This window comes from Symphalangus syndactylus, chromosome 2 (genome assembly GCF_028878055.3).
Source record: "Symphalangus syndactylus isolate Jambi chromosome 2, NHGRI_mSymSyn1-v2.1_pri, whole genome shotgun sequence".
Classification (NCBI taxonomy): Eukaryota; Metazoa; Chordata; class Mammalia; order Primates; family Hylobatidae; genus Symphalangus; species Symphalangus syndactylus.
Genome location: NC_072424.2, coordinates 94,325,498 through 94,352,443, shown reverse-complemented (window position 1 = coordinate 94,352,443; position 26,946 = coordinate 94,325,498). Strand labels below are relative to the sequence as shown.

At 41.0% G+C, this 26,946-nt stretch overlaps 1 protein-coding gene and 1 pseudogene across 2 annotated transcripts; one reads left to right on the top strand and one right to left on the bottom strand.

Annotated features, from left to right (window-relative positions):
* Positions 1-18,447: 18,447 nt before the first annotated feature.
* CALHM6 (calcium homeostasis modulator family member 6) lies at positions 18,448-20,854 on the bottom strand. Of its 2 annotated transcripts, none has more exons than XM_055243784.2 (2): positions 20,800-20,854; positions 18,448-18,936 (listed from the first exon to the last, which is right to left on the bottom strand). In XM_055243784.2, exons 1-2 carry the CDS (start codon positions 20,806-20,808, stop codon positions 18,514-18,516), a joined length of 432 nt encoding a protein of 143 aa, XP_055099759.1. In that variant the 5' UTR covers positions 20,809-20,854; the 3' UTR covers positions 18,448-18,513. The 2 variants fall into 2 exon arrangements, with proteins under 2 accessions (XP_055099759.1, XP_063489713.1); XM_063633643.1 differs by lacking the exon at positions 20,800-20,854 and adding an exon at positions 19,765-20,381.
* Positions 20,855-23,611: 2,757 nt separating this feature from the next.
* LOC129463175 (keratin, type I cytoskeletal 18-like) lies at positions 23,612-24,890 on the top strand (annotated as a pseudogene).
* The last annotated feature ends 2,056 nt before the right edge of the window (positions 24,891-26,946 follow it).

The window sequence follows — 26,946 nt, the reverse complement described above, 5'->3', positions numbered from 1 at the left end:
ACATGTATACCTATGTAACAAACCTGCACATTGTGCACACGTATCCCAGAACTTAAAGTAAAATTTTAAAAAATCTTTATTTTTCTTCCTTCTGTTTCTTTTGTCTTCCATTTTTTAGCAGCCCTGTGGCCACTACTGAATCTTCTCTTTTCTTCCATGGAAGTTTCCTGGAATTCCTTACTTTCTCTTTTTTTTCCTCTTCCATTTTCTTTTAATTATGCTTCATGTAATAGACATTTGTTAGCTTTCTATATCTTCCCCTCTTCTAATTCAATGATATTTCTCCATAGGAGCCACCATTTAATTAAACAACACATCTACTTCAGGTGGCTCATTCCCAGTTTAAAACCGCTTCCTTGCCATCCAGATCTAAGCCAGTCCACACATAGTATTGCCCAGACAACAATCAATAGTTCTGGCATGGCCCAATTACTGCAATTTTTACTCTATGGTTGTGGAAAGAGGATCTCTCTCTCTCTGTCTCTCTCTCCACCTCACTGCCCCACCACCCTGCTCCTCTCTTATTCTATCTGTGGAAATAGTCGGCTCTGGTTCCTGCTGACATAGGGAGGATGAGGAGGATGAATGAATTGAAGAGAAGAAAAGCCTGCCCTGCCTCTGGAATTTTAGTTACTCGCATTAGTAAGTTTACTGTGTTATTAAGAGAATAGAGTCAGGTTTCTGTTACCTGCAATTAACAGGATCCAAACTAATTAATTTTCTGATTCTCTCATCTCTATTAATAGCAATGCAACAAAGTTCATTGTATGACAAATATGTGATAGGTCAGATAATCTGTAATGTATTTGAGAATACAAAAAAAATTAATTACTTATTATTACATTTTCACATGGTTGAATGTTCAATGAAATAAAACTTGTATTTACATGGCTCTCCTCTTCACAAAAAGGAAACGTTCACAGGAGTAAGAGAGTAGAAGGTTGTATTATGTTGTGCAACTACTCAGCCCACAAGACCTAGAAAAGGGAGATTCCACAGGGAGAAGACACAGTTTTGAATTGGTGGTACCTCTCAAAATAAAACAGTCAAAAAATTTATACATTTCAGGCCCTTGCTACACCTATTTCCACTGGAATCCTAAATCACATCAGGAGTCACTAAGGATTCTAAATTCAGAACAACCCTTTCATTTCCGGAACCATTCAGTGATACAAATCTTTAAAGCCAGAAAGTCTGTATTTAGTGACTTGCTGTTCCTGTGTAGCATGTGAATCACATAGACTTTGATGACATGGAAGAGGAAATGTTAATTCCCAATGGATACCAAGCAATTCAAACACCTGGAAGTGCTGATTTTTAAGATTTGCATTCAATTAACATTTTTATCAGATGCCAGGCATATGTGGTACATCATTTAATTTTCAACAATCTGTGAGGCATTAAGTTTGTAGTGGGGGTAGCTGTGAAATTACAAAGAAACCAAACTTGCCAGTGCTTTAAGTGCATTAAGATGTGCAGCTGGTGAGTACAGGGAGTTGGCAATGGCTCCTGAGGATCTTGCTTAGGGGGCTGAGTGAGTGGAGGAACCACAGGAGAAGAAGTCAGCTAAAAAGAAGAAGCTAATAAGCTTGGAATACTTTGAGTTTGAGGTGCCTTTGAAACATCCAAACAATACCAGGAGCTCAGAAGAGAGGTCTGAACTGAAGATAGACTTCGGAGTCATCAGTGTATAAACAATAGTAACAGCAGTGGAGGTGGATGGTAAGATCTAAACAGAATATGGAGTTGAGAAAATATAAGGGGCAAAGATAGAATCTTGAGAAATACTACCATTCAAGGGGCCATAAGAAAAGTACAAGTCAGGCTGAACTTTCAGCCAGAGATGTAGAGGGGAGAAACTGGTGACACCAAAGCCAAATTTCAAGGAAAATAAAGGGGTCAGAGGTGTTAGATGCCCCAGAAAAGCAATCAAGTTAGGCCAGAAAAGGGATGTTGGAACTGGTGTAGAGGAGGTCTTTGCATCTTAGCAATTTCAGGGCAGTGGCGGAGGCAGAGGCCTCATTGAATATAGAGGAGTCAATGGATAGTGAGACCCTATGTGTAGATAATTCTGTTAAGGTACTTGACTGTAAATGGACACTGAGTGCAAGGTTGGGCTCTTTGCTCTTTTAATTTTAGTTTGTTGTTGTTGTTTTCCTTAAGAATTCAGGCATTTGAAACATAAAAGAGAGGGAATAACCTGTGAGGAAGTGGGAGAGGGCAGGATAAAGATGACAGGAGAAACGTTTGACTCTGACCTGCATAAAGATTACCCTTTCTCCTGAGAAAGGCGTGGTGAAGTTGAAAGTGGGCAGATAAGGGAATTGGATTAGAGATGTTTGGGGAAGACGCTGATTGAGCTCATGACCATTGGCCTTAATCTTCCCTATGAAACATGATTCAAGGTCTTTGTAGAGATGGAGGCGGACAGAGGCTGGATGAGGACACTTTGTGCTGTAGAACACTGTCCATACTCTCAGCACTTAACCCCTCAGAGTAGAAAATAACCCAGCCTTCAGAATGAATGATCATGCAAATGCCTGGGAAGAAAATACACACGACCTTTACTTCCCTGTGCGCTAATGAATGATTCTTCACAATGGCACTAACATGGGGATAATAGCCTGCCCAGACATGCTTACCTGAGATTCCCCATAGATCATAAGTACAATTTCCTGTGTCACCAAGGAGATGGGTGATTTGATTGTAGGCCAACTTAGGGAACTTTTCCAAACAACGAGCGGATTTGTGGCTACAAAATTTCCCCAAGTACTCCTGTATCTAGAACGTGGAAATATATACTGTTTTGAGCATTCTAAAAATGCTCATAATGCATAAAAATGACCACTGAAGAAAGCCATAGAAAGCCACATATTAGGACTACCAAGACTTGTATAATGATTGTCCCAAAGATGTCAAAGAAATGTGAAAAGCTGACAAATGCCACTATTGAAAAAAAATACCCCCAGATAAAGCAGCACAAGAGTTGGAGCCAGTAAGTAAATAGACCAGAGATGATTTTTACTGCTTTAGGGGTGCTTAAAAAATGAGATAAAGAAGAAAATTTCTACTCCCACTGGCAGTATTCCCCCACTGTCAGTGTTCCCCCCAGAACCTTTCCTGTGATTGTCTTGGGGCTGCCTAAGATGTTTAGACAGTCTGGAAGAACTTCATGTCAAAACAGTACATTTTTTCGCACCCTAGACAGGTGAAAAAATGCCATTTTAAACCTTTCTGAACACCTGCTGGGTGGAGTCCTCCATGAAGATATCAAATCAAAGTGAATGAATGGAAGAAAAAGTCCCAATACTGGTTGCTCAAGTTTAGACAGTTCAAAGGGCAATTCTTTATCAAGAATATCATGTTTCCAGACCTGGCAATTGATTATGATGGTACTTCTATGCATGAATTCAGCCAGGTGTCTTTTGGCAAAGATTTGTTCTCTATTATCTAAAGTTAAACATAATTAAACTAAGTGTTGATGATATTCCTAGTAGCTACCTTTTATAGGCAGGAATATTTGTGGCAAATTTAGGTTGGAGACCGAAACAGAAACCATGTAATCTTGATCAGTTCTTTCTAGTTCTGGGATGGCGGACTTTATAGGAAAAGCTATAAAGATAAAATTTTATCACCAAAGATGGTTCAAGATGATGTAAAGTATTTAATGTTTTCCAATTAATAAAATTATGAGCCCTGAAAGGTTGATTTGATGTCATGAGGAAAATCTTAGGGAAGAGCAAATTGAATAATTACTAGTATATGGAATTGCTTATTCTTAGAGAGACATGAGTGCTCTAGTTCCTACTAGGTCTTCAGTGACCTTCATCACCTATCTCTCTTCCCTTTCCACTGGCTCCTTCTCATATGCCTGAAAGCATGCTCAAGTTTCTACCATTCTAGAAAGGACATTCCCTTGACAATTCTTTCCTAACAGTCCACCAGTGTCTCCTTCATCCTTTCACTGGCAAACTTTAAGAAAACATATTGTGGAAGAAGCATTACCAGTTTGGAAACTGGACAATACTATGTTAAAATGCTTACCTTGCTACTGACTAGCCCAGTGGCCTTAAGCAAGTCTCCTTCCCTCAAGTAAAATGGCACAATACTATAATACGTCTTTGAAAGATTAGGTATTTAATGACTGGCACCCATTGTTCTCATGCTTGTTGATTCTTCATTTGCTGACACATCCCAGTTGACTGCAATCTGGTTTCTAATCCCATATTCTACTGAAACTTGACTTACTGTCACTAATTACAGTAAAATCAGCATTTTATTCCTAGTCTGTTTTTATCTCTTTACAGTGCCTGACAATCCTGACTTCTCCTTCCTTGGTTCTTTCTTCTTGATAGGCTTCAGAGAAATGTCTCCGCCTTGATTCTTCTCCTGTATTTCTGCTGGCTACTAATTCTAAATCTCTTTCAGTCTCCTATAATTCTTTTACCTTCCGCAAATGGTGGTATGCATGTGGCTCTACGGTTGGCATTTTCTCAAGGTAGATGTTTTCCCTGCACAGACTTTACACAGAAAACTTCTCTTCTCTACCCTCTTCACCCATCTGCTGCTATTCCCTAATAGTCACTGCAACTACATGTCCCATAAGCATGTATTTGGTGTGCTCTAAACTTAACTCATTATTTCCTTTTCTCCCTGCTAAATCTCTGATTTCTCCAAAATTTCATTTCCTAGTTAACGACCCCATTGTCAAAACTAAAACGTTCTATTTATCTCTGACCCCTTTCTCTCTTACTATTTACATCCAATCTGTCACCAAATTCTTTTAATCTTACAACCTAAATTCATCTTGATTTTCCTTTGCCCCTTAGTTGAGGGCCTCATCTGTATTCTTGAAGTTACTTCTAAGTGGTTAGAAACCACTGGCGGTAATGGAAGTAACTGCCAGTTACTCCCACCTCCATTTCACTCTCCACACTAAAATCAAGTGAAAATTTTAAAGTTTTTCCTCTCTAACTCTTGAGATATAGGGCTAATTGTATTACAGAGGAGCTGATTTTGCCTTCATGTAGTGTGCTTTCCTTTCCCCATCAGCTTAAGGATTTCCTTCTCCCGTATCTTGTATGGGGCCCCTTGTTTCCTTGATCCCATTACTTCACCTTCTTGGTGTACTCACTTTTCCAGAAGAGTGCATACTTTACTAACTTCCTGATAAACAGTGAATAAGAAATAAAGTTTGTAAGCATATGATCATCCAGCTTCCAATTGTTTTTCAGAATTTCCATGCCATTTGATTCTTTATCTTTGTTCCATTCTTTCTCTCTGGAAAACTTTAGGATTTTCTCCATATCCTCAGTGCTCCAAAATTGCACCATGATGCATCTCAATGTGCCTGTATCCTTCCTCTGTACTGATTAACTAAAGGAATTCTTCAATCTAGAAATCCATGCTACTCCATTTGAATTATTTCTTTGATAATTTCTTATCCTATTCTCTCCATCTTCCCTGCTTTCTCCTGGAATCTTACTAGTAGAATGTTAGATCTCCTAGACTGGGCTTCTAATTTTCTTTACTTTTGTTTCTTTTCTATCTCTTTATCTTAATCCCTTACTTCCTGAGAGATTTCCTCAATTGTATCTTCCAGACCTTCTATTAAATTTGTAATTTCTATCATGTTGTTAATTTCCAAGAATTATTGCATTTTATAAGTGTTTTAAAATAACATTCTATTCTTACTTTTTACATATAATGTCTGTTCTTATAACTCTAAAATCACTCATGGTAGTTTTAAAAAAACTTTTATTTAAAATGCATAGTTTCTGTTTCCTTCAAGTAATTGTCTTTCGGTTTGTTTTGGTCTCTGCCTTTCATACCTTCCTCAAATCTCTGGAGCTCCTTGGCTATCCACTTATATTGGATAAAATGTAAACTTTGATGGAGCTTGTAGATTATGGGCTTCAACATAGGATACATTGGGCAATTTAAATGTGAATTTCAAGATGTGTCATTTTTTTTGAAGTCACTTTTTTGGGGGCAGTCAAATTTCTGATGAAGACTCATCAGAAATGAGTCTTCTGATCCCTTTCCTGGAGAATATAGGCTTAATTTCAGCATTCTGCAAGCCAGGTATGAAAGAGAATTGGGGAAATAAAATTTCAGTATGTACATTTTAATTTAATTTCCAATTGTTCAATATAGTTTCCCTGCCTTCAGTTATACCTATTGTCTCAGTCCAGAAATATTTTTGAAAAACTATATCTAGAGCTTAAAGCTCCCATCTTGTGCTAGGGTAGGGAAAAGCAGTTGCTTGGCTGCGTGGAACAGGGACGGATATCTGAGGGACAATTTTCCTTAAAAAGGTTTTCAACCAATTCTGCTTTTAACTCCACCTCCAGCCCCATATCTAGAGGTGAATGGTGCTGCTAATTCCTGAGAATTTTACAGATTCCATGGTGTAAATCATATTGCTTATTTCTTTCCACTTCTGGCTTGGGTTTCAGATTTTTTTTCCTTGGGTCTATTAGACCAATTATCAGTTACCGTCTATGTTTTTTGTTTTTGTTTTTGTTTTGAGACAGGTCTCACTCCCATTGCCCAGGCTGGAGTGCAGTGGGGAGATTACAACCTACTGCAGTCTCAACTTCTCAGGCTCAGGTGATTCTCCCAACCCAGCCTCCCCAGTAGCTGGGACTAGAGGTGTGCCCCATCATGCTTGGTTAATTTTTGTATTTTTAGTAAGGCAGGGTTTCACCACGTTGGCTGGGCTAATCTCGAACTTCTGGGTTCAAGTGATCCACCCACCTTGGCTTCCCAAAGTGCTGGGATTTGTGTGAGCCACGGGGCCCGCCCACCATCTACTTTCTAGCTCTCCAAAATTGTGTTTGTTTTTGTTCCCCTTCTTGTTCTGTGCTTGCTTTACGCCATTAAAAAAGATCCCTTTAATTTTTTTTTATTGTGGTAAAACGTATACTTTCAAATCAACAGTTTTGAACAGAAGTACCTTTTTCAAATATTACTCATTGCCAATGATCATATTTACCAAGCACTATTTTTAGTAAGTCTAAATTGTTGAATCTCAAATCGGAGGGGGAATATAGAGGACATGGAATAAAGGTGTAGATGTTTTTCTTTTCTTTTCTTTTTTTTTTTTTTTTTTTTTTGAGACAAAGTCTCACTCTGTCGCCCAGGCTGGAGTGCAGTGGCCTGATCTTGGCTCACTGCAACCTCTGCCTCCCGGGTTCAAGCGATTCTCCTGCCTCAGCCTCCCGAGTAGCTGGGACTACAGGCGCCTGCCACCATGCCCAGCTGATTTTTGTATTTTTAGTAGAGATGGGGTTTCACCGTGTTGGCCAGGCTGGTCTTGAACTCCTGACCTTGTGATCCATCCACCTCGGCCTCCCAGAGTGCTAGGATTACAGGTGTGAGTCACGGTGCTCGGCCTGGTGTAGATTTTAAGAAAATAAAACTGACAATTTTAAAAGTGAGCTTTACCATACATCTGCAGGGAAAGTTAGGCAGCTTCTAGCTGGGATACATGTGCTTGGCAGCCTGGAAAGACTGTGGAATTCTGTTGGTATGAACAGTGGCAAGCAGACATAAAAGTTAAGGAATGTGGACTTGTTAAAGTTAGTCCTCTTAGATTATATATGAATTGAATAGGAACAGTTGTTTCATCAAGAAATATTGAGCAGAGCTGGAAGTAGAGAAAGAAGTTAGGATTGTTTTGATTTTTAAGAGGAAAAACATCTGTTTTTGATTTTATGCACTGCCCTCTCTCCAAATGTTTTTAAGTATCTTTAAAGATGCCTGTATGCAAGATGATCTAGTCTCCATGAAATAAACCATTTCTTAAGGAATCCCCTATGCATCCATCTAGTTGCTTGGCCATTGAAATAAGTTGCCCTACAACTTGACCATATCTCAGATGTGAGTTTATTTAAGTTGCCTTTTTTGAATTAGACTATGTGATTTAAGAATGTCGTGAAGTAAATTAAACAACTGTTGGTGGCCATCTGCCTCTGATTATCTGAGGTACAATTTTCCAAACTGTGTGTTCTGGGAAACATCAATAACCCCTAAGATGGTGAATACTATATTGAAAAAAACCTGTTTTTGTTTTTTAAATTTTCTTGCTTTACTATATATAAGAAAAATATGAAATATATTTATATAATTTTATAGTGCTATATATAATCTGCCTTTATGAAATGGAATGCCATACAAAAAAGACCAACAAATAACATTAGCAATCACCTGATTTATGAACGCATGGATTTATGAACACTGAACACTCTCACATGGTTTTGAGGTCTAGGAATGATAATGTATTTACCAAAATGACACATCTGGTTTCAGATTTATTGTCTATGGTTATATATCTTGTGTCTCAAAATTTCAAGAAATATTTGTGATACTTAAAAATGTTTTTCTTCTTAAAATAAAAACATATTTAATTTTTCTCACGTTTTTATCAGTTTTGTCGCTATTTTGTGTGAGTTACAGATTTTAAAAAATCTTCAGAAGTTATAAAATCATGCTGGAAAGAGGAAACATACAGTTTTATTATAATACAACAAGGTTTACGGTCAAGTGTTACAGTAAGTTTGAGAGGTGAAGTCATAGGATTCAGAGGAGAAAGTTACTGTGGACTGATACAGTTGGGGCACACACTGATGAGGAAGTATGATTTGAAATAGGACTTGGAAAATAGTGACAGCTGGAAGATTGTCCTCCTCAGTCTCTCACACTCTCACATGTCTTGCCATATGCCAAGATTGCAAAGCTCTGACTGCTTTTTACCCAGGCCATTTCTTAGAGTTCTGTTTGCAGCAAACAACTTTAAGAGATGAAGTAAAGTCTCCTTTTTGGACAAAGAGCAGGTTTGATTATTAGTTCCTACAAAATGGCAGTTCCCCAAGCTCATTGTTCTCTCCAGTAATGCAACCTGCTGTGTGTGCAAATATCCATCTTAGCCATCTCTGTTGCCCCTGTAGGACTTAGGGACAAGGGGAATCAATGCAAACATCATACTCATGCTGTTTGTGCTGTTGTGATTAATACAATTTTTGTCACTGGGCTAGACATTTCATCTCTTCTGCCAATTTTCATGATACAGTAATAGACTATTAGCTTGTAAATAGGGTAAAATAAAATCCCAGACCTGACATTGGGGTAATGAGAGAGTAGTATGTTTTAGAAAGCACTGTTCAGTAAGAATGTAATAGAAGGGACCTTCATTGTGGGCTCTGGGTAGCCAGCAAGTTTATGAGGTTAGACTTTCAGTAGACTTGACTTTTCAGCCCTGATTATTGGAATCTAACTTATTCTTAAGCCTTAGCTAAAATATTTCCTCTTTAATAAAATTTATGTGAATATTCCTAGGCAGATCTGTATTCTGAAAACACTTTGCTTATTCTTTTATTATAGTTTTTTTTTATTTTTTTAAAAGAAAATGTATGCTTTTATTTTTCCGTGATTACAAACACAACTGAATATCAAATGCACAAAGTAAGAATTATACGGGGAAAAAAATTAGATACGTTCATATATATATATATCACCTTTTCAAGGCTATTTCCATCCAGAATAACCTTGGTTTGCCAGGGCCAATAGAAAGAAGTCACAAAATCGCCTTTAGTCAAATTTGTGTGTTTGCTTTCTTCTATAATTCCAATACCTCCACCATCAACGACTTGAGATAGCTGCCAAGGTGTTATATAATCAGTGCCACTGTCTTCATTCATTCTACAACGAAGGCTGTCACTTCACACTTGGAAGGTTGCACAGCGGCCAGGCAGAGGCGCTCCTCACTTCCCAGATGGGGCGGCGGAGCAGAGGCGCTCCTCACATCCCAGACGATGGGCGGCCGGGCAGAGACGCTCCTCACTTCCCAGAGGATGGGCGGCCAGGCAGAGGCGCTCCTCACTTCCTAGACAGGGTGGCCAGGCAGAGGCGCTCCTCACTTCACAGACGATGGGTGGCCAGGCAAAGGCGCTCCTCACTTCCCAGACGGGGTGGCCGGGCAGAGGCGCTCCTCACATGCCAGACGGGACGGCCGAGCAGAGGTGCTCCTCACATCCCAGACGGGGTGGCCGGGCAGAGGCCCTCCTCACTTCCCAGACGGGGCGGCCGGGCAGAGGCGCTCCTCACATGCCAGACGGGGCGGCCGGGCAGAGGCGCTCCTCACTTCCCAGACGATGGGTGGCCGGGCAGAGGCCCTCCTCACTTCCCAGACGGGGCGGCCGGGCAGAGGCGCTCCTCACTTCCCAGACGATGGGCAGCCGGGCAGAGGCGCTCTTCACTTCCCAGACAGGGCTGCCGGGCAGAGACGTTCCTCACTTCCTAGACAGGGTGGCTGCCAGGCAGAGGCTGTAATCTTAGCACTTTGGGAGCCCAAGGCAGGCGGCTGGGAGGTGGAGGTTGTAGCGAGCCGAGATCACGCCACTGCACTCCAGCCTGGGCAACATTGAGCATTGAGTGAGCGAGACTCCATCTGTAATCCCAGCACTTCGGGAGGCCGAGGCGGGCAGATCACTCGAGGTCAGGAGTTGGAGACCAGCCTGGCCAACACGGCGAAACCCCGTCTCCACCAAAAATACAAAAACCAGCCAGGCGTGGTGGTGTGCGCCTGCAATCCCAGGTATTTGGCAGGCCGAGGCAGGAGAATCACGGGAGCCCGAGGCAGGGAGGCTACAGAGAGCCGAGATCATGCCGCTGCACTCCAGCCTGGGCAACAGAGGGAGACCATCTCAAAAAAAAGAAAGAAAAGAGAGAGAGAGAGCGACAGAGAGAGAGAGAGGGAGAGAGAGAGAGAGAAGGGAGGGAGGGAAGGAAGGAAGGAAGGAAGGAAGGAAGGAAGGAAGGAAGGAAGGAAAGAAGGAAGGAAAGAAGGAAGGAAGGGTGTATTTTTTATTCCAATTATGGCTAATTGTTTACATATTTGCCTACTGATTCTTTGAGAGTAGAAGTAACATCTTATTTCTCTCCTTTTCTCTGATCCCTTTAGCCTACTGCCTTATAATAATAACAATAAATTTTGTTTATTGAGCATTTTCTAGGCATTATCTCATTTAATCCTCACAAAATCATCTCGGTAAATAATATGATTATTCCACATTTTACAAATGCTGAAACTGAGATTTGGAGAGGCATTTGAAGTCACTTCCTTAGTAGAAGCCAAGCCATAAACCCAGTGTTATCTGCCTCTAGTGTCTGAGCTCTGAATCATGGGATTATAAAGATTCCCACAAACCATATCCCCTCTCGATACAATCAGCTCTCCATATCCATGGATTCAACCAACTAACTATAGGTCAAAAATATTTGGAAAAAAATTTCAATAGTTGCAACTGTACTGAACATGTACAAACTTTTTTCTTGTCATTATTCCCTAAACAATACAGTATAACAACTATTTACATAGCATTTTCACTGTAGTGGGTATTATGAATAATCTAAAGATGATTTAAAATACACAGGAGGATGTGCATAGGTTATATACAAATGCTACACTATTTTATAGAAGGGACTTGAGTATCCATGGATTTGGCATCCATGGAGGGTCCGGGAACAAATCCCCCACACATACTGAGGGATATTTCTTGAATGGTTGAAAGTAAATACATTAAGGAGCAGATGGTGACCCTGAGGGCATTAGTTAAATAGGGCCCAAAACTTGACAAGGAGGGTCACTGAAAAGTGAGTTGCAGTTTTAAAAGCAAACTGTGACTACTGAATATACAAGTTCATTTCTCAACGTTATAAATAATTTTTTTTTTTTTTTTTTTGAGACGGAGTCACAGTGGCGCGATCTCGGCTCACTGCAAGCTCCACCCGCTGGGTTCACGCCATTCTCCTGCCTCAGCCTCCCGAGTAGCTGGGAATACAGGCGCCCGCCACTACGCCCGGCTAATTTTTTGTATATTTAGTAGAGACGGGGTTTCACTGTGTTAGCCAGGATGGTCTCGATCTCCTGACCTCGTGATCCACCCACCTTGGCCTCCCAAAGTGCTGGGATTACAGGTGTGAGCCACCATGCCCGGCCATAAATAATTTTATCAAACCAAGTTCCTCATGTAATATTCTCCTAGCAAAACAAACTATAAAAAAATGTACTTAAAGTACCATAAGGAAACTCATGCACAACACGCATGCATGCCCATACACTTACCGTCTGACTTTAATTCCACAGTAACACATGCCATTTGGTCTTAGGTATCTTTCCTTAGCTCAAGGGTTATGGTTACTTACATTCTAAAAGGGAGCATCACTTCTTGTCTTTAAAGTCAGTATGTTCTTATCTTCTGTTGATTATGCCAGAAAGTCCAATGGTCAGCTTCAGTCATCAGATCATTTAAGTGTTGTAGGGCAGGGGTCCCTAACCCCTGGGCCATGGACTGATACCCGTTCCTGTTAGGAACTGGGCCACACAGCATGAAGTGAGTGACAGGCGAGCAAGTGAAGCTTCATCTGTATTTACAGCTGCTCCCCATTACTTGGATTACTGCCTTAGCTCCACCTCCTGTTAGATCGGCAGCATCTAGTGAGGGATCTAAGTTGCTCACTCCTTATGAGAATCTAATGCCTGATGATCTGTCACTGTCTCCCTTTACCCCCAGATGGGACCATCTAGTTGCAGGAAAACAAGTTCAGTGTTCCCACTGATTCTACATTATGGTGAGTTGTATAATTATTTCATTATTACAATGTAATAATAATAGAAATAAAGTGCACAAAAAATGTAATGCACTTGAATCATCCTGAAACCACCCACCCCCACTCCATCTGTGGAAAAATTGTCTTCCAAGAAACCAGTCTGTGGTGCCAAAAAGGTTGGGGACTGCTGTTGTAGGGAACGTGTGAGGTGGTTGTTTAGCTCATTCAGAATAAAAGCCAAAGTGCTTACAGTGGTCCAAAGGCTTACATAATCTGTCCCCAACCCCTTTATCTCTCTGACTTCATGGTCTATTTCTGTCTCCTAATTCGCCATTCTCAGACCACCTTGATTAACCCTTCATCCCTTCAATCTTTGCTCAAAGGTCGCTTCTCATGAGGGCAACAGCTCTCCAAACTCCAGCCTTTATAATGCTTTCTGGGGTGCTCTGCTTTTTCTTTTTTTTTCATAGTATTAATCTTCTCCTTACATATCCAATTATTTATTTATTATTATTATTATTTATTGTGTTTGCTCTTTTTTGTTCTGCTTCCCCCTAGAATGTAAGCTCCATGAGGACAGAACTTTGATTTTGCTTCATTGACATATCCTAGAACATGCCCAGAATGTATCAGACACTCAATAAATATTTGTTGGTTTAAGTGAATGAAATAATAACGAAATCCTATGAATCAATAAGGAAAAGACAGACAAACTAAATATAGAAAATGGGCAAAAGGTTTGAATAGGCGTTTCATAAAAGAGGATATCCAAATGGCTAGAAAAGAGATGTATAGATGCCTAAAGTCTGTAATGATTAGGGCAATGTCAGTTGAAACCACAATGAGAGATACCATTACATATTCCCCTGACAAAAAGTAAATAACTAGAAATACCAAACGTCGCAGAAGTGAGAAGCAATGAGAACTCTTATAGTAGTATAAATGGATACAATCTTTTATATTTGATATGATATAACAAACTGGAATATGTGCATACTCTCTTGCTACCACTTATTCCCAGAAATACACTCTGAAGAAACACTTGCTCGTGTTTATCAGAGTACAAGTCCATGGATGTTCATACCAGCAGTGCTGATAAGAGCCAGAACTGGGAACAACCCAAATGTCCATCAGCAGTTCAATGGACTACATTATGGTATATTTGAACAATAAAATACCACACAGCAGTTCAAAATAAACAAATTGTCCTAGACATAATATGGATTAATCCCTTAAAAACAAAAAGAATATCACAAAACAATTATTACAGCATGATTGTATTCATTTAAAGTTCAAAAATCAGCAAAACTAAGTAAGCATGGATAGTTTAGGAATGCATATTTATGTGGTAAAACTATGAAAAAAGAAAGAAATGATCACTTCTCACTTCTAGGTGGAAAGAGTTGGAATTGTGAAAGGATGTATGAGGCAGGGGTTTCTGGGGTGCTGGAAATGTACATTTCCTTCCACTGTTGGGTGGTTATATAGATGCTTGCTTTGTAATCATTATTAAATTGTACATAAATGTTTCATATACTCTTCTCTGTGATTTATTTCTCATAATTTTTAAAATGACAATAAATTGCCGGATCTTGTAGGATATTCCTTTCATTTGGAACTTCTTAATGTTCTAGTCCTTGTGGCAAACCATCTTGAAAGAATATACCCTTTTCTGATTTGGATCTTTTAAAAATCATTTTATGTATGTATGTATGTATTTATTTATTTAGAGACATGTCTTGCTCTACCACCCAGGCTGGCGTACAGTGGCACAATAATAGCTCACTGCTACCTCAAACTCCTGGGCTCAAATGATCCACCCACCACAGCCTCCAGGGTAGCTCGTACTAGGTACTACAGGTGCACAGCACCACACCCAGATAATTTTTTTTTTTTTTTTTTTTTTTGGTAGAGATAAGATCCTGCTATGTTTCTCAGGCTGGTCTCAGAACTCCTGGTCTCAAGCAATTCTCCTGCCTTAGCTTCCCATAGTGCTGGGATTACAGGCATGAGCCACTGTGCCAGCCCTGATTTCAGTCTTTTTCACTGGATAAGAATATAATATGATCAATTCCACAGTCCTTACATTGCAATTTACAAGAGATATTTCATAAGTATGTAGTGAAGAGGAAGGGACAAAATTAAGTCAACTAAAGGCTTTGCTTTTGGGGTAGGCTTAGCGTGTGAAGTGTGCTAAACACTCAGTGGGAGTGCGCTACTGTCAAAACAGGCCCTGGCTGCTGCTGCTGGGGCTGACTCAGAGAGGGAGGGTTTCTCCATCTTCTGTCTTGGGAAGAATAATTTATTGTAGGCCACCTGGTAGATAAGATGCAGGATGTTGTGAAATTTAGAGTTCCAAGATGTTTTTCAGCCAGAGACATTTGAGTATTTGGCTAATTCTGTTTTCAGATACTCCCCTCAGGACTTGCTTCTTTAGTCAGTTCATTGAGCATTGATACTTCTAGCCATGGCTTTGGATAAAGCAAGGAGACCATCTTAATCTTAAGCCTTGTTATTATCTTGCCAGTACTTGATACAATGTAGAATCATCTCTTATAACAATGTGGTTGTTTTTCAGCAAATATTAATAGCAGATTCTGCATCTGAATCTCTTTAAAGGTTAAGGGTTCCAAACAGCATAAAGCTGGAGTGATGATGAAGAATAATTTCATAAACCAGCAAATAAATACATACTGAGTGTAGAAATGCTTCTTTAGCCCATGATGCAGCCTGTTTGGGCCAGGCCCAGAGGAGTGGTGACTTCTGCCAAATAGCAGTGACCTTGTTCCCACCAAGAAATAACTTACTGTGTCTCATTCTCACCATGTTTATTCAAAGTGGTCTTTGCTATTAGTAGTTGCTGAGTTTCAAGATAAAATGTCAAATATTGAGGGTCACTAAGGAGATCTGTATCTCTTCTGCCCACAAAGTCACATAGCTAGGAAGGGAAAAATCTGACCCAGTAATAAAAACAGCCAGTGGCCACATTAAACTACATCATCTAGGGAGGATCTGTATCCTATCTTTGGTTTTGCCTTTATTGACATGTAACTTTGGATTAATAATGTAACCTCTTTAACTTTCGATTCCCGTTTGTAAATGTGAGTGAGGTGTTTCGTGGGTAACCTGGAAACTTGTGAAAATGAAATGAAATAAACGATGCAAAACTGCTTTTTTGAGTGTAAAACTCTACACCAGGGTAAGGTTACTTTTTAAGATTTTTTAATTATACATTTAATATTTACTATTCATTACAACAACCCCAAAGATCAAAAGTGCATGAAATTTAAAAAAATTCCTGCACCAATCTTAGTCCTCAGAAGGAACCACATTTGATAATTTAGTGCTTACCTTTCTACACTTTATGAATGTGTGTGCACGTGTTTGGGGGCTGGTGGGTGGGGTTAACAAAAAAGGGATAATATCCTACTAACCAGTAAAATACTATGTAGCAATTTTTTAAATGAGGTAAATTGTCATATACTGACATGCAATAATTATATTTTATGTGTAAAAGTTACAGAACAACACTTATGATAGAGTTTATGCAGACAGAGTTTATACATGGCTACTTCTGAGAAGAATATATTGCAAAGGAATGAGGTAATTTTATTTTACTTCTCACCATTCTCTACCATTACAATTTTTTTCTTAAGCATATACATTTTCACAATAATTATTAAAGACTGTGCAAGAGGAGGTGGAGTATAAATCAACACAATGGAGACAATATACTACTGAAGATGCAAGTATAAGTGATAGAACATAAAAAAAGTTTTGAAAGGAAAGAATGTACAAAAAGATATTGGAGGCTGGGCGCAGTGGCTCACGTCTGTAATCCCAGCACTTTGAGAGGCTGAGGCAAGCAGATTGCTTGAGCCCAGGAGTTCGAGACCAGCCTGGGCAACATGGAGAAACCCCATTTCTACAAAAAGTACAAAAAATTAGCTGGGCAGGGTGGCACATGCCTGCGGTCCCAGCTACTCAGGAGGCTGAGGTGGGAGGATCACTTGAGTCAGGGAGGCAGAGTTTGCGGTGAGCCAAGATCTTGCCACTACACTCCAGCCTGGGTGGCAGAATGAGATCCTGTCTCAGAAGAAAAAGGAAGAAGCAATTGGAAAATGAAATAAAGGAAGTAAAAGTGAAAGTAGGCATGATATGATTTTCAAAAGCATTCTTTTAGGGAATGAAAAAAAGCTGATCACGCTGTTTCTGCTGCCAACGTTCTTGTTACGCATGACTCTCAACAACAGGATATTCCGCCCTGCAGATTAGTTCTTTTTAACGGCCTTATGCAGGAAAGGTAAACAGAAATCAGCATAACCGTTTGGCAAAAAGAGGAAGAAGGGCTAAATATGACGAGTGCTCAATTATTTTATAGTTTAAAGTTTGTATATCTCATTTTTTAAAATTCAGAAAACAGCCACAAATTTGGGGAATGGGCAGGAATGACAAGCTAATGGAAGACAAGGATCGCTGAAAAGTCCTGGCATTATAAAGTTACAGAATTTTATCTGTAGATATAATTGCTCTCACCAAGTCTTTAGAGACTTTCTATCAACAAATCCTGCCATGTCTATGTACAAAGTCTACCTTGAATCTATCTGCTTTTTCCATTTTGGTCCCTACCCACTCAGTTCAAGTTCACTCCCACCTATTTCCACTGTAGTGGCCTCCTGATTAGTCTCTCTCCTTCTACCCTGGCTCTCCTGCTTCCCGTGTCATTCCTTTTCTCTCAAAAAAAGCAAACCATCTTCCTAAAATGCTGATATGATGAAAAACAAAATCCTTCTCATGGTTTCCAGGCACTGCACACCCAGTCCCTTGCTCATTTTTTTCAGTCGCCTTTCAGGTTTTCAACTCTGCTAACATCTTTTTCACCCTAGTCTTTGCACATACTGTTCCTTCAGTAGGACTGAAATGCTCCTTCTTGCTACCCTACAGAATTCAGTTTTTAAAAAGCTTCCTCAAATCCCTTCTCCCCTAATCTAAATCAGGTCACAATTTGCATTTGTTTGTATGGTATTGGTTTTATCTGTATGACTGAAATGCTCAGTATGACTTTCAGTATGACTGAAATGCTCCTTCTTGCTACCCTACAGCATTCAGTTTTTAAAAAGCCTCCCCAAATCCCTTCTCCCCTAATCTAAATCAGGTCACGATGTGCGTTTATTTGTTTGGTATTGGTTTTATCTGACTTCCCAACTCTGTTGAAGCTGTGTAACAACTACTTGGAGGCTCATAAAACTATCCTCTCTACTTTTGTGTTTATTTTAAATTTACCATAACATATAAGCTTTAACACTTTTCCTCTGATGCTATAAACTAAAAACAACAGTTGTTGCCTGCAATTCTCTTAACTATTTTTCCAATTTTCATATTTTACAAAGTTTATTTTCCTTTTCATGATTAATTTATTATTGTAACCCTATTAGAGTCATGAAATGCTCTAATGTTTGAATGACCACAGCAGGCTCGGCTAGAAGCCCAATGTGCTATCAATTGTGCTATAGAACCAGCTAGAATGCCATAATTTTAAAGTTCCTAACAAGATGTTGTGGGCAAGAAAATGAACTTGAAATTAACATCAGATAACCTAACAGAAATGTCTGAAGTTCAATTGTTCTGCCATTGTTTTTGCTCCAAAAGTCTTTTATTTGAAAAGGACTCTAGAACAAGGATATAACACTTCTTTTAGTTCTAGTTTTTACTTTGGATGAATCACTTTCTTTTTTTGTTTGTTTGTTTTAAATAATATTATAAAGAGGTTAAGCTCTATATTTTAATTTCAGATAAAAAATTCCACAATTTGGAAGAAAAAAAGCACTCAAAAAATACCAATGTTTATTTTTTAATAAAGCAATAATTCAAAACAACTTTTTTTTCTATTCATTCAAAAGGTCATAACCCAGGAGTGCTGTTTATACCACATGAATCTACAAAGCCAAGAACACCAATCACCGTATCTCCTTCAGTAGACCTCATACTGTGAGTCTTCTCTTTTCTGTTAACATACTTGTGCAACATGCTGTAGTACTGGTCCTTCGGATTGAAAGTATACAGTGATGAAATCTGCTGCCACTCTTTAATGCTTGGAGTCTTATATTCTTTCGGATGCGAGCCCTCAAAGAAACATTTAATATTCTCTTTTGCCAATTCAGTTGCATGCTCTTTGGCTTTACTTTTAAGGATCTGCTGCTCCTGTTCCAAATAGATTTTCCAGAATTTCAGCTGCAGAAAACTAACTGGAGATAGGCATCGGGCGACAGATGTAAAAATCAGAAAAATGATGATAACAACTGCTATCAAGATCCAGCCCAACACCTTAAGAAAACACAACAAAATAGTAATTTAGTTACTTGTTTTTTTGCAAGAAATTTAAAAATCATCAGATAAAGTTTCAACTACTCGCCAGTTATGATGATGAACAAACAACGGTTTTAGGACTTAATTCCTTAAGAGTAAGGTGTCGCAGTAACCTCCCTAGCCCCCCAGTACAACTGCTTGCTTGGAAAGTCAACTGTAGTCCAAATTATGCACCATGATTCTGCCCAGGGAGGAGCCCATACCATTCCTTTAGAACTCAAAATGTGGAATTTCTGCAAATCCTAGGAAAGAAGTGTTCATTTTAAAGAACCTCTGAGCTTTCTAAGTCCAGTGGTGGCTTTAGAGCCAGACAAACCCATTTTATTGTATAGACCCCTTTAATTGTAACAATTCTGCTTTCTATTGGCTGGACAAACAACTTTACTCAGACTCAGTGAAGTCGCTATACAGTGGAGATACGAAACTATTACTTGTAATGGCAAAACCGCAATTTTGCACCCAACAGAGCTGTCGTGAGACGTAAAAATAATGCAGGAGGTCAAGGGCCTAGCGCAATATCTGGCACAGAGTAGGCGTGCCCACTCTCACTCCCACTTTCCACGATTCATGTACAGTGCCAGATACTACGGGAGTGCTTTTTTCTCCTTTTCATTCGTTTTATTCAGATATTCGCTTGACGGCAAATTAGATGCAAGGAGCCATTCTAGATTGTCTTAGGGTACTGTATATCTGGAGAAAAGTCACCGATTTTTCCCTCACCCCAGCGGCCCAGCGAAAGCTCGGCCCCTCGGCTCCTCCCAGACGCCCCCAGCGCCAGCGGCAGACCTGCGACTCAGCCTTCAGATCCTTCAGGAGGTCCTGCACGTCCGACGCCTTGGCCTGGTTGCACGGCACCAGCGGCAGCTCCGCGGAGCAGTTGTGGTCGCGGCCGTGGCACAGGCGCTGCGCGAAGAACGGGCTCCCGCTGGCCGCGCACTCGTAAAAGCCGCCCCCGAGCAGCGCCACGGCCACCCAGGTGAGGGGCGCGAGCGCTGCGGCCCAGCTGAGGTGCAAGCACACCCAGGAGGCGCGCTGCGCCGATGCGCAACTCGCGAAGGTGCTGGAGCAGCAGCCGGTGAGCAGGCGCCAAGTGCGTGCGCTCAGCACATAGCCCAGGAGGAAGAGCGCGAGCGCCGGCACCAGCAAGAAGACCAGGCCGTATCGCATGTTCCAGTCGGCGCTGCACGGGCACTGGAACGCCACGGCGGAGAAGATGAGCTCCCCGCCCGCCGTCAGCAGGGTCACCACGCCGTAGCCCAAGGCGCTGTGGTGCTTGAGGTGCAGGTCCAGCACCGCCCGAAACTTCTGCATGAGCATCGTCCCCCGGGGCCTCACGGACAGGCCCAGATCCTTCTGCCTCTTCGCTGCCCTGCTTGTCAAATGGCTTTGAGGGATGGGGACCAGGGCTTTCCACTCTGCGAGAAGCAGCTTTTTTTTTTTTTTTTTTTTTTTTAAAGGGAAGAGGGCTTCTCAGACCTTCCTCAAGTTTCACTTTCTCATTTCAGCCACACCACCTCTGGTTAACAAACAGAACCAGGCAAACCAACACTCCCAGGACCCTTGACTTCTCTGGGACCCACCCCGTTCCAAAGGTAGAGGCACCAGTTATCTTCCTCCCCCAGTTCAAGAACTCTGACAGGAGATTGACCTTGTTCCTTTATTACCACCAATCTGACAACGAACCAGGAAACTACCCTTCTTGACCCACGGCCGCCAGTTGGAAAAACTGGGAAATACCAGATTTTCCTCTATTGCAGCCACTGTAGTTACTAAGCCAGATCACAGTAAAACCAAATAATTATCAAAAAACTGATTACTTACGGGAAACATTATTCAAAGACAAATTTCTGGATCCTCTTTCACAAGCTAAATCAGCAAAGTCCAGCTCAAGTTCTGGTACTTCTATGATGTGCAGCACCCTTTCTGTCTCCCTCCTGGACAGAACCACCAGCCTAGTTCACACTGACTCTTCTCTCCTCTGCCTGATCTCCTTCAGGACATTAGACCAAATATACTGTATTGATTTACTCATCAATATGAGGTTCTTTTCTTTCAGATATGTCATAACACTGTCAATGCCTGGAGGAGGTTAAAATTCTGACTCTGACCACCAAGCTGATCTGCACAGAAGGGGATACGTGATTGTTCAAGTACTAGCTGAACCCAAAATTTCAAACTGCAGCTACATCTATGTAACGTTGCTTCCTCCACCTTCAGTTTTCTCAAGCCAGCGTTGTTCTGACACAAACACTGTAACCACTTCTGTGATATTGAGCCTTACTCTGTGTGACTCCAGAGTGAGCTGAGGTGTGCTTGAAAGAACATGGGCTTTGAAGTCAAGTGCATCTTGTCTGTGGTGTGTTTAACAAGTATGCCCTTCTGAGACACAGCATCCTTATTTGTAAAAGGATGATAGTGCCCACTTTTCAAGATTATTGACATGAATAGATTGAGTAGCATATGTAAAGTGCCTTTACATATAGGCTATGTCTATTAAATGAATGATCAGTGTGAGAGTTTTCCCCTTAAAATGCAATTTGGGGAATAGACAACAAATAATTACATTGTACATAACTTAAGAATCTCGATGAATACTGAATTCTGAATTTTAAACAGAGGATCAATTCAGTGGATAGTATTAAGTGACTCAATGACTCTGCTACCTTAAGAGAATTGGTGTACACCTTAGCTGTCTGCTTCACCACAAGGAGAGTATCTGGATATGGAGCTTGGGTGGGCAGTTCACAATGAAATGGTTCTTATTGGTGCCCATCCACTAGGCTTGCCTTATTTTATCTGGGAAGAATAGGTAGCCCATGGAACCAAGTGAATTTTTAGAGAATGGACAAGAAATGTATTATTCTTTTCTTAGTCCAACTTGCCTTCTTAACTACTCTCTCTCCAACACTACCAGCAGGGTGCCTAGCGTAGTGCCAAAAGCTGTCATTCCATAGTGATATAGTAAATAGATATCTTTTTTCTGTGTGTTTAGAGGCCAACCCCAGATGAGGGTCTTCATGGTCATGCAGGAAAGTTGGGGCCCTCTTCTCTGAGATTAGACCAGATACTGCCAGGCTTCCTGTCAACTTGCAGCAAAGTTGCGTGTTTGAAGCGAATCACTTCTGCTCTATTATCTTTGTAATTTTTCATCTCCCAAGATAAATTTCTTCCTTTATGCCTTGAGTAACTCTCCTCTTACTGCTGGACTTTTCTTCACCTCTACCATAATACTCTAAGATGTGTCCTCTCTCCTCCACCCTTCGCATATTCCATCATGCACAAACATCACTATATCCACAAACTTTGTGCAGATGGCTTTATCCAAATCTCCCCTAACTGAAACCTAATAAAAATGCACCCTTCTGTCTTCTTGAGTGAGATTAATTTATTCTCCCACATCTCTCAAACCAAGAGGGATGGCTGGCATTTTCCTGGTTACCTGCTGATAGCCATACCAGGGTTTTACCACTGTGCTGTAATAGTTTATCATCCACTGAGGCTCAATCTAATCAGCACCATCTCCTCCTTCACCTCATTCCTATGGTCTGTTTTCATTCCCTTCGTTTATTAAGACTCTAATGAAGTCCATCACCTTCTCTTCTCTGGCTTCTGTTATTTAGTCAAGGATTTGTTTGAAATATGTTTACTTACAGAAACTTTTATCTATCAGCCCCCTCCCCCAACTAGATTAATTCATTTGTTAACCAGTTATTAGTTCATTTGTTCATTCACTCATTCATTTAAATGTTTAATAAACACTCAGAATATGTCAGGTACCTATCAAAAGTGCCTGGTATTGCTGGATACAACAAGGAAGAAGACACAGGTATCCTGCCGTCTTTGAACTTATAGTAGAGATGATATAGGAAATGGAAAGGAGGGGTCCTAAAGATTATGCACAGGATAAATTGGAGTTAGACAGTGTCCTGAAAGAGCCTCTATGAGAAACTGACATTTAATCTGAATGAGTCTGGGGTACAAAGGAGCTTGGTTGGAAAGAAGGCCAAAGTTATGGGAGCATTGAGAATGACAGGCAAGTTGGCACATCATGAGGCCAAAGCTGCAAGTGGAAGGTCAGGTTTAGGTGCTTCATAGACCAGAATATGTAGTCTACAATTCTGCCTCTGAAACTTATCACAGACTGAGCTTCATCCTGACATACTGTCTTGTCAGCTTGTGTCTCTAAACACCACCTCCTGGGTTTGCTACTTCTGTGCTCTCCCAAACACAAATCTCCCAGATGCAATGATCATTCAGAACTTAGTACACGTTTCTATAATTGAGAGTCCAGGTTTTGCCTGCTAGCCTGAATGTTTCCCCAGCACTTGGCCTTGAGTCTAGTACCCTGCCATCCACTCCTACCACCACTGGATTGACTGGTTCTAGCTCTGGGTCTATTGAAGATTCCCAGCCCTCCATACCCAGCTCTTTTCTGAGAGGATATTGCTCAGAAGTTCAGCCCTTAATGGAAATTGACTAACATCCTAATGGTGTGGAGAGGTAGACTAAATAATATTTTAAATGTCTTTACACTTTTGAAAGCCTGTGATTCGCTTTAGCTGTTAAGAAATGAGTAGCAGAACATAGTCGGCAAAGCCTGAGTCCTGTCCTCTTGCTCTCCTCCCTGGACAGTATGAGCTTCAGCACTTGCTCCACCTTTTCCACCAACTACCATGCCCTGGGCTCTGTCCAGACACCCAGCTTCATCGCCTGGCTGGTCAGCAGTGCAGCCAGTGTCTATGCAGGCACCAGGGACTCTGGTTCCCGAATCTCTGTGTCCCACTCCACCAGCTTCTAGGGTGGCATGGGATCCGGGGGCCTGGCTGCAGGGATGGCCAGGGGTCTGGCAGGAATAGGAGGCATCCAGAATGAGAAGGAGACCATGCAAAGCCTGAACGACTGTCTGGCCTCCTACCTGGACAGAGTGAGGAGGCTGGAGACTGAGAACTGGAAGCTGGAGAGCAAAATCTGGGAGCACCTGGGGAAGAAGGGACCCCAGGCCAGAGACTGGAGCCATTACTTCATGACCATCAGGACCTGAGGGCTCAGGTCTTAGCAAATACTGTGGACAATGCCCGCATTGTTCTGCAAATCAACACCTATTTTGCTGCTGATGACTTCAGTGTCAAGTATGAGACAGAGCTGGCCATGTGCCAGTCTGTGGAGAGTGACATCCATGGGTTCCACAAGGTCATTGATGACACCAATGTCACTCGGCTGCAGCTGGAGACAGAGATCGAGGCTCTCAAAAAGGAGCTGCTCCTCATGAAGAACCATGAAGAGGAAGTAAAAGGCCTACAAGCCCAGATCGCCACGGCTGACCGTGGAGGTAGATGCCCCCAAATCTCAGGACCTTGCCAAGATCATGGAAGACATCCGGGCCCAATATGACGAGCTGGCTCAGAAGAACTAAGAGGAGCTGGACAAGTACTGGTCTCAGGAGATTGAGGAGAGCACCACAGTGGCCACCACGCAGTCCGACGAGGTTGGAGCTGCTATGATGCACGCAGAGCTGAGATGTACAATCCATTCCTTGGAGATCGACCTGGACTCCCATGAGAAATCTGAAGGCCAGCTTGGAAAGCAGCCTGAAGGAGGTGGAGGCCTGCTATGCCCTGCAGATGGAACAGCTCTATGGGATCCTGATGCACCTGGAGTCAGAGCTGACACAGACCCAGGCAGAGGGACAGCACTAGGCCCAGGAGTATGAGGCCCTGCTGGACATCAAGGTCAAGCTGGAGGCTCAGATTGCCACCTACCAACGCCTGCTGGAAGATGGCGAGGACTTCGATCTTGGTGATGCCCTGGACAACAGCAACTCCATGCAAACCATCCAAAAGGCCACCACCCACCGGACAGTGGATGGCAAAGTGGTGTCTGAGACCAATGACACCAAAGTTCTGAGACATTAAGCCAGCAGAAGTAGGGGACCCTTTGAGGAGCAGGAGGCCAATAAAAAGTTTAGAGGTCAAAAATAAAAAGAAATGAGTAATAAGAGTCTCACATTAAGCACAGTGTAAAGCCAATGGTTATGGGTTCCCTTTGGTTTCCTTTAACTATAGTACTTTGTTTTTCAGCACTGTCATTTTCAATGTCAGGAATGGGTTTCAGAAACTACAGAACATTTCTCGGAAAATAAACTTCTTGAAAGGAAATGCACATACACACTATGAATCTGAAAGTGTCTTGCAATTGTCTTCACGTGTGCTAGTTCTCAAACATTGTTTTCTGCAGCTCTCATAAGAATACAGACTAATGGCATGACCCTGCTTGGAATATGACTGCTAGATTCTAATACAACATTAATCTTGGCCCCAAGACCCTCCAAATAGAGTAAAATCAAATTAATATTCAAATATCTTAGGTAACATGTGCAAGAAGAAATGCCAGATACCAAATTAAAAAGTTAGTTTACAAAATCTGACACTCCTACTCTTAAAGGGAATATCTTTCTGAATGTTAAAATTTGTGGATACATTGCTCGTGTTAGATAACATATTTGAAAATCTGGAACATGCTGTTGTCTTGAGATATTTTAAATGTTTATAAAAGTTTTTCCAATGGAAGCGTAAAGCAGAAGGAGGGAAAGATCAGACCCTTTCCTTGGCACAGGGATGTCATTTGTTAAATGGCAATCCCATGATATTTCAAAAAAGCCTTTTAAAGATTTTTATTCCTCTCTTAGTGTGAATTTCCTAAGCCTATCACAAAAGTTTAAGTACTTAGTGATTAACACACTAATTTTTGTTCTTGCAGCAGATAATTATTTTAACTCTGTAAAAAGAAAAACCATAGCCAAATTAAATTTAACAGAGTTTAATTGAGCAAAGAATGATTCATGAATCTGGCAGCCTCTTGAGCCAGAATAGGCTCAGAGAGAATCCCGTGGAAGATTTATAGACAGAAAAAGGAAAGTGAAGTATAGAAAACGGAAGTGAGGTATAGAAACAGCCTGACTGGTTATAGCCTGGCATTTACCTTGTTTGAACACAGTTTGAACAGTTGACCCTCTTTGATTGGCCACAACTTGACTGGCACAACAGTAGGTTACAGTCTGCTTACATTACAGAGAAACCTTTAGGCTGAACTTAAGATACGTAAGGAGGCCGCTTTAGGATAAACTTGATTTAACAACTTAGAGAAACTAGATATGGCCAAGTCTTTGTTGACATCATCGTTGCTACCATTGTTGTTGTCACTGCCATCATCAACATCATCTGATACTCTGAGGCAATTAAAGGTCCTAGTTAGTTTTCCTTCTGTGCTTTTTACGGCCTGTGTCTATTAGCAACTTTGGTGAAACAGTGTTTTCTCATTGTCTTAGTCTTTCAGTCTGCTATAACAAAATACCTTAGATGGGGTAATTTATAAACAAAAAATTATTTCTCAGAGTACTGAAGGCTGAGAGTCCAAGATCAAGATGCTAGCAGATTTGGTGTCTGGTAAGAGCCTATTCCTCATAGGTGGCAACTTTCCTGTGTCTTCACATGGTGGAAGAGACAAGGCACCTCCCTTCAACCTCTTTTGTAAGGGCGCTAATCCCATTTACAAGAGTGAAGCCCTCATGATTTAATCACTTCTCAACAGGCCTCACCTCTTAATACTATTGTATTGGATATTAAGTTCCAACATAGGATTTTTGGGGGGACACCAACATTCAGACCATAGCACCCATCAAATCAAATTTTTATTTCAAAGATGAGAGAGACAGAGACAGAGAGAGACAGAGAGACAGACATAGAAAGAGAGAGATAGCCACAATATGTATCCACAAATTTATATATCCACAATATATATCCAGAATATATCCACAAATTTTAACATTCAGAAATATATTCCCTTTGGGATTAGGAGTGTCAGATTTTGTAAGTTAACTTGTTAATTTTGGCATCTAGCATTGCATCTTGCACATGGTACCTAAGATATTTGAATCTTAACTTGATTTTACTCTCTTTGGAGGGTCTTGGG